This window comes from Dermacentor variabilis, chromosome 9, assembly GCF_050947875.1.
Source record: "Dermacentor variabilis isolate Ectoservices chromosome 9, ASM5094787v1, whole genome shotgun sequence".
Classification (NCBI taxonomy): Eukaryota; Metazoa; Arthropoda; class Arachnida; order Ixodida; family Ixodidae; genus Dermacentor; species Dermacentor variabilis.
This window is the reverse complement of record NC_134576.1, coordinates 50,594,501-50,606,005: the sequence shown is the minus strand read 5'-3', so window position 1 is coordinate 50,606,005 and position 11,505 is coordinate 50,594,501. Positions and strand designations below refer to the sequence as shown.

Sequence of the window (11,505 nt, the reverse complement as noted above, 5' to 3'; positions counted from 1 at the left end):
GTTATCGAAAAAAGCTCGTTCAACTAATGAAAGTGTGATGCTTCGGTTAATCATACCCTTGCCAGCGTCCCTCCATATGTGCAGAGGCTACTAACACTTGAAAAACAATAAATTCAGCAGACAGCGCAACTGCTTCCACAACTGTGAAGCTGTTTTACTTTGCTTCAGTTTTGTTTTCAGCACTTTATGTCAGTAGCCGGATCTTGCGCTTTGGATGCCTTGGCATTGTTATGACCAAATGCAGCCGACAGTTCAAATCTGATCTTTTCTGTGAACTCACATGCCTGCTTGGCGTCCACCTCATCCATACTACCATGTATCACCCATCGGCAAATGGAATGGTTGAACGCCTTCACCATCAACTTTAAAGCTGCCTTGATGGCACGCCAGGCTCGCCTTTCGTTTAAGTTGTACGTTGAGGCAGCATTTAAACATATTGGTGTTCATTGTGATTTGAATCACACTTTAAGAGCAGCATTAAGCAGAAAGATGTTGCAAACTACCTCAGGCAATAAAAATATATTAAAATTCATTTATTTTGCCTCCGTTTGGAATTTTGACCTTTCGAATTAACGGGAGTTAACTGTATTGCCTATTGCTTGGCTGTACGATCTGCGGTAAATCTTTGCTAGTGTGCACCCCGTAGACAACCCTGTGAAGTTTCCATAATGCACTCAATGTCTAATTCCCCACAATAAATGTCGAATATTGGAGATGATGGTGGAACTTCAACCTTGCAAAGGAAAGGCTTGAGCTCGTTTTCCTCCATACTACACTAAGTGGAAGCACAATGCAGCCAACCCCAACACCTACAGCAGCAGCATCGGCAAATCCCTTTAATGATTTCCTTGCATATGTCTCTCAAGGACGAAAAGTGTCAAGCTTTCGTATAAATGGCCCCTCAATTCCCATGTGGCTTGCTTATGCACTGCTCATCAAAGTCTCCCTATGATCTCTGTACTGCCATATTGCCAGTTTTAGCTAAAATCATTATGCACTGCTCCACTAGGACACAAGCTTTTGTCAACTTCACAAGGCTTCACTGAGAACAATATGGTGTCACAACACAATGATGGTGGCAGCAAGGGGACCACAAACTTTACTCTGCTGTGATGAGAGTAAACAGACCACAAGCACTCACTTTCCTCACAGTCAATCTGACCATGACACCACTCATATCTCTGACAAATGTCAACTGGAAACCTGAGCTCAACACTGCTCTCTACGTTGCCTAAGTAACTTTAAGCATAGCAAACCATAAGGGTTCTTGCACTAAAACATACCAAATGAAACCGCCTTGGTAGAAAAGCATTCATTTGCTTCACAACATGAGCTGCCCAGCAAATGGACAGAGCTTTACAGATATTTCAGCAAGTGAGACATACCCCATGCTTGTACAACTCTCATGCCCAAATAATTTTTCAGTTTAATATGCTGCTACACAGCCAAAAAATTAGTCTTCATGTCCCAAGTTCTCATGCAGGGTCAAAGTATATGTTGGTCAAATAACTTTGGCAATATTAACATCCCTCCTCTTTCGTCGAAATAACCTCAAAAATTAAGCATGCCCGTTTCATGTCTGAATTAGCTTCTTATATTGTAACATAGGAAACAAAGCCAATGCAAATTACTGGCAGACCTTCTAAAGCAGCCATCAGTGTTCTTACTGGCTCTTTCAAAGCAGCAGAATAAAGCTCTGGCCTGATTGCCTTAGTAACGGACCCTATCATATGCAAAGAAGTACCTGCTGGCTTTAGTTTTATATCATTATGTTTGTGCAAACATGCACTTATGATAGTCACCCTTGTGTAGAAGCACAAATTAGAACAAGATTCTGAAAGTACTGCAAGGGTGTCTTTATTCAGACAAAGCAAAAACATTTTCACTTAAATGCAGTCACTCAAGCATGAACATAGATTCAATATCGGGCACTTTTGCAATAAAGCCTGATTCAGGTCGCGCTTGCGCATCGGTCTAGACATTTTTTTTTTACAATGAAGTGCAAGTTGAGAAAGCATTAATCGTTAAAGCAAGACAAGCAATGTTATCTTATTTTCAATAGTATTTGTCTCTATATACATAGCTCTCTTTCCAAATTCATTCAAACAGTTTATTTGGCGACAAAGTAATGAAATACACAACCGTAGGAACACTGTCCTCCAGACCAATACCATCAAGAGAGGAAAAGAAAGGAAGTCGCAGTTTTGCCTGAAAAGCAAAGCATCGATTGTGATAGAAAATAATTAGACAGCTATATGAAGTAAGAATAGCAGTTTTATCGGCCATGTAAACTTGTAAACATTCACTTGCTAAACTGACAAGCATAGTGTCACATGTGCACAAGCATACATTAAACCTAACTCGATGATCACAGAAACTCACTCTCAAAACATGGGAGTGAGGAAGCACTGCAGCAGGAGCGAGCGAATTGACCTTCGTACTGCTTCTTGCTTCAATGCAAATAAGTGGCAAGAACATAACGCACACGAGGCAATTGGCTGTTGGTGCACCTAGACTCTTTCCCCATCGCAGATCGCTTTCAAGATGGGGCCCACACGACCAAGCCACGTGCAGCAACCACTAAAGTATAACGCCCTCCCCCTCCCTCCTCTACTCCCGGTGCTCTGCATGCGACGGTAGACGACATGCTTCCTCCCCGCTTTCTGCCCATGCGTGCGCGATTGAGCCGCCATCGTTGGCTCACTGTCACATGCTTTAACTCACACATACAGTATACAGTGCATGGGGATGATGTTATCGCCCTTAGGCTTTATACAGAACATCACGGCGACGCCGACAACGGAAATACACCTGGAGTGTCCACATTTTTATTATTTTTTTTATTTGTCCATACTGTGAGCCCTTTTCGGGCTGTTACAGGGTGGGAAATACAATCTTATAACAAAACAGTGGCATGTGCAAAAACAATTAATCAATAATTACCTACAAGGTGTATATAATTACAAGGCATATATACACTTACGATTAGTAAAATAACATTTCCAAGTTTCTTTCAAAGGAAACCACACAGTCAACATTTTCAAAAACCTCGGAATTAAGTATGTTCCAGTCAACAATTGTTTTAACCAAACAAAAATGCTTACAGACATCAAATCTGGAGGAATAAGGCATGAAAGCATAGCTGTGATTAATCCTTGGTGCTATTCTGCCAGGAGGTCGCAAGTACAGACTGGGATCCACGTTTAGGCTTCACATTTGTAGTTGGAACATAAATTCAGCACTCAGCACTCAGCAAGTGCCGGAAGGTTAGCCCTATCAAGTTACTCTGTAACTGATTGCATTCAATAGTAGCAGGAAAAAACAAACCTGGCAGCAAGACGCTGTACTTTTTCTAGTTTATTAATGAGGTATCACTGGTATGGGTCCCAGACTATACTTCCGTACTCTAGACTAGGGCGAACAATTGCCCGGTATGCACTTAGTTTTACATCACAACTGGCAAACTTCAATTTCCTTTTTATCAAGCCAAGCTTTCACTGTGTGGATCCACACGTGATCGCCACATGACGGTTCTATTTTAGATCGTGTATTATGGTTATTCCAAGATATTTCATATCTTTTGTATGTTTTATTATATCACCACCAATAGCATAAGAAAAAAGCGAGGGTAGTTTCTCATTTGATACAGTCATGCAAGCAGACTTGTTTAAGTTAATTTACATATCCCATAAGGTACAATAGTCATTAATAATCTGCAATGACTCATTCAATAAAATTTGGTCAATGGTGCTTTTTACCCGGCAGAACACCAAACAGTCATCTGCAAATTGTCATACTTCGATCAGTGGGTTAATGTTCATGGCTATATCGTTAATGTATATGTATCAGAAACAGCGCCAGCCCCAAGACCGACCCCTAAGAAACGCCGGACGTAACCGGCAATGTTGACGACCGCTCATTACAAATTTTTACGAACTGCTGTCGATTCTTTAAATAAGCCTGAGCCCATCATACTATTCTTGTATTAATACCAGTGTCATAAAGCCTGCGCACAAGTTTTGCATGGCAAACCCTGCCAAATGTCTTAGAAAAATCTAAGGCTATGACATCTATGTCGTCTTTGTTGTTTATGGCTAACACAAAGTATTCAACTGTCTCGAACAGCTGGGTCACGGTGGAGAGGCACCTATCAAATCCATGTTGTTTAGCATAAAATATTTTTTTCGTTTCCATGTTCTCTATTATATACTTGCAGAGGATGTGTTCCAACACTTTACAAACAGTGCATGTAATAGAAATAGGATGGTAATTCTTCATATTGAATCTGTCTCCTTCTTTGAAGATCGGCACTATCTTGCCCATTAGCCAGTCATCAGTTAAAGTACCAGTGTCTAATAATGCCCTAAAAATTCGTACTAGGAATTCTTCAACCCAATCAATATAGCGTTTCAGAAATTCATTTGGTATGTCATCTGGCCCTGATGACTTCTCACAATTTAGTTTCTACAGGAGCTTTAATAGTCCTTCCTTTGAAATTTGAATTTCGTCTCCGCAGGTGTCCTGTAATTCCTGTATCGGGGGGTCGATTTGTCCAGGCAAGAACACTGAGCAGAAGAAATTATTGAATTCCTTTGCCATGAGGGCTGGCTTGCTGTAAATGCTATCATACACGCGAACTGCAGTTATTGCTGATTTTGAAGCAGTCAGGTATCTCCAGAATCTGTCCGGACTGTTTAGCACGTAATTGGTCAAGGCAGTCGAAAAGAAAGTTGCCCTGGCTGTCTTTAATTCAGTTCAAACCTGTGCGCTAAGAACAGATATCATGTCAGGGTTTCTTGGCATCACCTGCCATGCGTGCTGTAGTCAGCATTTCAAGTGAATAATGGTTCTAATGATCCACGGGTTTGCGTTTTCTACGCGTTTCCATCTGACAGGTACAAACTGTGATATGCAATCTGCAACTGTTGACTTAAAATATGTCCAAACACGCTGCACATAATTTTCCTGCGGTATCGTGTCAAGAGGTATCTCTAGATTATCGAGGACTGATGTGTCATCTGCCCTTCGAAAATTTAGCACATGCGTGTTAAAATGTTTGGCAAAACCCTTATCATCTATTTTCAGGGCGGCTGCTATGGTTGGTGGTCCGATATTCCATTTTCTACATCGATTTGGCAATAAAAGCTCTCATATGATAAAAATACCACATCAAGTATCGAGTGGCATTGGCCCTATTTTCGCGTTGGTTCATTTACCACTTGAATTAGGCTATGTTTTGCCATTATTTCCAACATACAGTCCGCGTGTAGCCTATCGACAGTGCTTGATATTTGTGCGTTCCAGTCAACACCAGGCAGGTTAAAATCGCCCTTTAGTATTAACCTACTACATTTGTTAGTTATGCTTACAACGTAATCAAGCTTCTGAATAAACTCTAAGGAGCTGCCAAGGGCACGATAAATAACACAAATTATTAAAACGAATCTACCCATGAATAATTTGCACCATATGCTCTCGTGATCCTCAATGACGGGAAGTGGTTTGTGCTTAATTTAGTTCTTGATTAACAAGGCAGCGCCACCACCCTTTGTTGTCTTGTCGTTACGCATGGCATGAAAAGACGTAATTGCCATAATTGCTATCGCAATAAAATGACTAGGTATGTGTACTGCAAGTCAACATTTTTTTTTTTCTATAGCAATTATATGGACACTACACATGAATTGCCGCCATCGTCACCGTAATGTTCTGTATAAAGTCCAAGTGTGATAAGATCGCGGCCATGCACAGTGTGCTGTAGGTGCAACGCAGAGCCGGGGATGGCGACCTGGTGTCGCAGCGTCTTGCACGCACAGGAAGGAGGGGTGGGGCGGATGCGTGCAGTCTCTTTGTGCGCACAAGTGGAGAAGCAGTGAGCGTGCAATAGAAGAGGAGGAGAAGGAAGTTGGTGTGTTTCCTCCAGCGGGTGGGTGGCTGCGAATGGGCACAGCTGTGCACAACCGTGTGAGCCTATCTTGGAGGTATGGGTACAAAGGCTACGTTCGCCCATGGCTTCGTGTGCCCTGCGTTCTCCCATACCTACTTCGCGTTAAACCAGGAGGCAGCCCTATGGGTAATTTGCTCGCCATTGGTGCCACTCTTCATTGTGGCAATGTTGTCATCGCAAATGCTTGTGGTCGTTGAGTGAGATCTGCTCGTGTTTGCCTGTGCATGCGCGACACCATGCTTGGTATTGTAATCAGAAAGGGAATGTTCACTGCAATTTATATGACCAACGAAACTACGAGCCTTGCTTCATGTTGCTGAAAACTTCGTTATCACAAATTTATCGTAAGTGCCGTGATTTCCAGGCGAAACTGCGAATTTTTTTTTTTTATGCAATTGTAATCAAGTAGTGCAACAAGCTAGTCGTAAGCAATGCAAAATTGGAAAACAAGATTACTATACATGCTCTTTAAGCTGTTTTATTTCAAAACAACTTCCGGGTTAACTGATACGCTGCTCTTCGAATATGAGTGCTCCATCATGCAGAACAAGGAAAAAGCACACATATTGTCACGAATTTGATTACAAGTAATACCTTGTCATACAAATATATTTTAATAATGCTTGACAAGAGGAGCACAAACACCTGCGCATTTTGTTGTCCTCATTCTGGTGGCTCCACTTGGCAGCCCACTTTGGATCAATGTAATAGATGACAGAGCCTGTGTTTATTGTAAGTACGCCTTTGTCATTCTATATTAAGTCCACATGGCTCCACAATAGTATTTGCCTATTCACACTAAAGCACTGATAACAGCTATGTACCAAACCTCATGAATGAGTTTTCCGGACTCAAATTTCTCCTAAACTGAGCCCACTTCTATCTAGCCAGATTAAAAAAAGCAATTACCATGTTTGCTGTTCATGTACCTTTGCTGTCTTGTATAACTCGCTCTGGAGCAGTAATATCCTTTATGTTGTGTTTACAACATCTGTTAACACATTTTATCGTGCACGTCTCCACAGAGCATGACTGCCGCGCAAGGCATGTGCCTACGAACACGAAATCATGTCATCTGGGTTTTCTCACAATCATGGGTGCGTACGTGGCGCCGACAATTTGCTGCCTGTGTGAACGCAGCAGGGCACTTTGTGCACTTGAAGGGCTTCTCCCCCTTGTGCATTCGCATGTGGTCTTTCATGTGAGTCGCATAGTGCGTGGTGTACGGGCAAAGGTTGCAAAGGAACGGATCTTTCCTCATTCCACTTTTCTTTGCCTGAGCAGTGGCATCTGTAATAGAACTCCCAAAAATGGGGCGAAACTTGCGTGGCCTGATACCTTCAGTCTCAGCTGCCTCTTCAGCATTTTCCCTCACCGACCATAGCTGCAGAAATGATCTGCCCTTGCCTCGAGCGCTTCGTCCTGCTGCAGCTGCGGGGAGAGAAAACACTCATGTTACACTGCGAGGGCCAAACTACAGGGAAAGGGAAAAGTAGATACGCCCGTTAGAGTGACTTACATATTTATTCCAACAACTTTCAAAGAAGGCTTTACACATCCCGCTGGTTTTTTTTGTTTTGTTTTTTGTCAGCATTTTTTGGTAACACATGGTTTCTTTGCTTGCACAAGTAAGTCGGCAATAGATAAAACCAACACTGTCAGTACTGTCAAAAGAGCAAGTTAGTGCAGAGTTGACTTGCAAAATTTACCTCCAGGGTGGAAACAGCTTCTTGCTGTTGACATGGTACAAATTACGAGTGTGACCGCCTTGTTAAGCTTGTGTTACTGCTTCCACTCTACAAAAGCTTGCACCATGTTGGACATAGTCAAAATGTATTGGCACATGTGAAATGAATATTTGTGCCGTCTGGCTCCAAATCATTTCTTCTTTAACTTCATTTAACTTCATAACATTTGAGGTTAAAGCATAGACGTAAGGAAAAGAGACTATTCATACCAAGGAGGTCGAAAGCACTGCCATATGTTGTGAACGTGAGCGAGTAATGCACCAAAGATATTGTAGTAAGCGATTTCTCAAACTCTTTGAATTTACTGGAGGTGAGAGACACAGTGGCTTTGATTTCTGTCAGCAAATAAAACATTGAACAACTAAGTGAACAACAATGCCACATATTCGAGAAGCATAGAAGTGCAGGCCAGTTGGAACAACATTGTTAAGAAGAATATAGTAGCAATGATATAAAAAAGGACAACACATAAAAACACAATTGCTAACTATCAACTAAGAATAAGATAGAAACCCTCTTTTTTGTCAACGCCATAGCATAAGCATGTGGAAATGTGATGATGCAAGGGTTTCCTAATAAGTTTATTTGAAAGGTGGTCATTATGATGCTTCACAGTCTTTTCTGTTTGTTGGCCATATTACTTCCTTAATAATGACACATGTTCTACCAATGGTGCAGACCCAGAAATGTAATGTTACTGCAAGATATGCACAAGAACAAAGCAGCACTAAGTGCAAAATATTCGGTTGGAGTTGTTGGAATAAAAATGCACATTATTGTACAAAACAGGCAATGTTAAATCCTAAAAACTATAAGCATTCCTATATCGCAGCATTCAAAAAGCACAGAATGTGCCTTATTAACTCAAAAGTACACAGAAATGTGGGACTGTTTGCATGAAGCAATTTATCAGTAAATTTAGCTATGGTCAAAAAGCTTTGCACAAATGGTAGCTGGCAGCTGCACATTAGGATGCCAAGTGACTATGTTAACAAGTTTCATGCAAGTGCCCCTCTTCAACACTTGGTAACTTATTATATGCATTAGCTTACTGCTGCCTGCACACAAGTTCATAATTTGAGGTTATAACTCTGGTTACCCCTCGGAAAAATGCTTTCTGCAACTGCCCCTTGCACTGGTAAGCAGGCGAAAAAATTTCCCAGAAAGCAGGTTTTCTGTATTACAAAATACATGGTACGTACCCTCAATAAATTATAGAGCATACTCAACTCAATGACTCAAACACATGTTTCTTAAAGGCAAACTTTCTGCAAAAAGAAATATTCTAATAAAGAAATGTCTTACTACTACAATGCAAATTCAACATTGCTCGAATTTGGGTGGCCAGGCAGACACGCTATATTTTCCTATTATTTGCAACTCAGACACTTACTGAAATGAGCCTGCTGAGCAGATTCAAAGCTGTCAAATTTTATTGATGTTTTCGGCCTATGCATTTGATTTATCTCGTCTCTGCTGTCAATGCAGCAAGTAGCTAAAAAGGCACAAGTTACATTTTCATAGCCTCAGGAAGCTTTTTCTTTACATCTGCTGCTTCATGGGTGATGAATACTACAAACCCTTGCATAAAATACACACCTGAATTTAACATAATGGACTATTTCACGGCCGTGAAATACCAAAAGAAGTTTAGCTGTGTATAATATGTCCAAAAATGGTTTTGCGCAATCAAATAAGTCAAAAATACACTTTGATTCATAAGCACTGTGGTACCCAAACAAAGAAGCAAGCTTGTCACGCCAAAATGTAAAACAAATACATTGCATTACATGTTGGACTTAACAGTAAGTGATCAAGAACACCAATTATTTGTGATGTTCACCAGTGACCAAGCAAACTGCATTCAGAAACTGAAAAAACGCAACATTTATTCCTACTGGGTGTACAAAGCACTTGCCCTTCTTGCAGCAATAAGCTCAAGCTCAAACCAAGATTAAAGCAATGGCAAGCACACAACATTGTGTTACAGAATAAAAGGATGTGCAAATGGTAATTTCTGAGACTGAATTGAATACGAATCGAAAAGTGCCAGAAGCAAATCAACTCTTATACTTTTAGAATAGTTCTCGAATAATTAACAACCACTCTCAGGATAAATGCTAAATGATCTTCACAATGTGGAACATTTAGTGTTGGGGAGCTTCTTTTACAATAATACTGCCCGTTAATTTCGAAGTGTTGCTTATTAAAACACAAATGGAGCATTAGGATCAAGCAAGCAGTTTATTCGCATACTCAGGTGTCATAGGTGAGTGGGAATGATAGTGCCGTAGCTCTAGAAGCCTAGCTCCCTGAGTCATGTACCGCATATTCCACTATGTAACCTCTCACATTTTATGTCTACTATGGCCGCCAGGAAGTAAATTCATCCCAAAGTTGATGAACTGAGTTACTTATCTGAAAACTGTTTGCAAGATATTTCTATTTACAAATAGTGACTACTCGATGTGAAGATCGAATTGAATATGGCAATATTCGACTTGCTTTCGAAACGTTCGAATACTTACACAGCCCTACAGATGAAGAATAACAAGCATATCGTGACTTTCAGAACATCAATCTTGGTTGGCTTCAGTTGGGACCGGTTTTCCGGTAAGTTGGAGCTTGCCTGTGCAGCATTTGGAAAGACCTGCTTGGCATCTTGCATTTCAATCTCGTTTGTATGTAATTAATGTCATAAGCAAAGGTTCCGATACCCTGAAAGCGTTTTTTGAATTCGCTTCTGGTGACACCACACTATCTGAAATTTGTGCTTGTACTGTGTTGTTTGAACAAACCCATGTGAACTGGACACATGTGTTACACTTCTGGCAGCATGTACAGGCTGTAAAACGTTACTTTTTGCGAAACTCATGATTGTAGAATTTTAGCTCACAATTGTGCGTTTCAACATCTGCAATCAGTATTAATAAGTGAGAAAACAGAAAACTTGGTTATCGCACAGTTTGCCAAATTTCAAAGTTTTACGGTACATTTAAATTAGCAAGTTAATCAATACTGAGAGTTCACAAAGAAACATTTTATTTAGGGACCATAAAAGCTACAATTTTCCAGAATAATTCATACTTTAATTATTGGGTCTAATGTTCTGAAATCACACAGTGGGTTATGAAGTACACTGTAGTAAGGAGTTCTGGATTTTTGTACAACTCTTTCATATGCACCCAAACATGGTCTACAAGCATTTTTTGCATTCCACCCAAATCGGAATGTAACCACAGTGACTTTCAATCAAATGTTTGCCATTCAGCCAAAACAAGTACAGTAATCGGCATTTCACAGTAAATAGCTAAATTATTGACACACCACGTCTTCTGCAGTGAAAACACTGTATCAGACCATCATCCAAGCTTTAGGCTGTGTACAATAATATCTCCCCATTTGAGACATACAGAGTTTAACATATAAGCAACGGTGTGAGTTCCAATGCATTCCTTGAAATAAACGCACTCAAATCAATTCATACACCTTCTCAAGCAACAGACATGAGAAAGAGAAACAAAACCTTGCACCCTGTAAGAAATAATACTGATGATTCGGTTTAGCATCACATATACCAACATAAGCTACACTGGGCAGCAAATAAGGCACAAGTACACCATTAAATTAAAGCACTTTAAACATGATAAGCTGTTTCTGACACTGCACTGCCTAAAACTTTACTACTTTGTACCTATAATTCAAGGGTCCTCAAGAAAGTATGGCCACTCCACGCACGAGATCATGTTTTCACAGCCACGAATTACACTCTTTTGAAGCACTAACTATGCACATGGCATTCCTGAATGA

General features: G+C 40.6%; 1 protein-coding gene across 1 annotated transcript in view; it reads right to left on the bottom strand.

Moving 5' to 3' along the window:
* Nucleotides 1-1,841: 1,841 nt before the first annotated feature.
* Nucleotides 1,842-11,505, bottom strand: part of LOC142592670 (uncharacterized) — a 35,812-nt gene continuing 26,148 nt past the window's right edge. Inside the window, exon 5 of the mRNA XM_075704236.1 lies at nt 1,842-7,378. Within this exon, the coding sequence (XP_075560351.1) occupies nt 7,014-7,378 (365 nt within the window). The 3' untranslated portion in view covers nt 1,842-7,013. The remainder of the gene's footprint in view (nt 7,379-11,505) is intronic.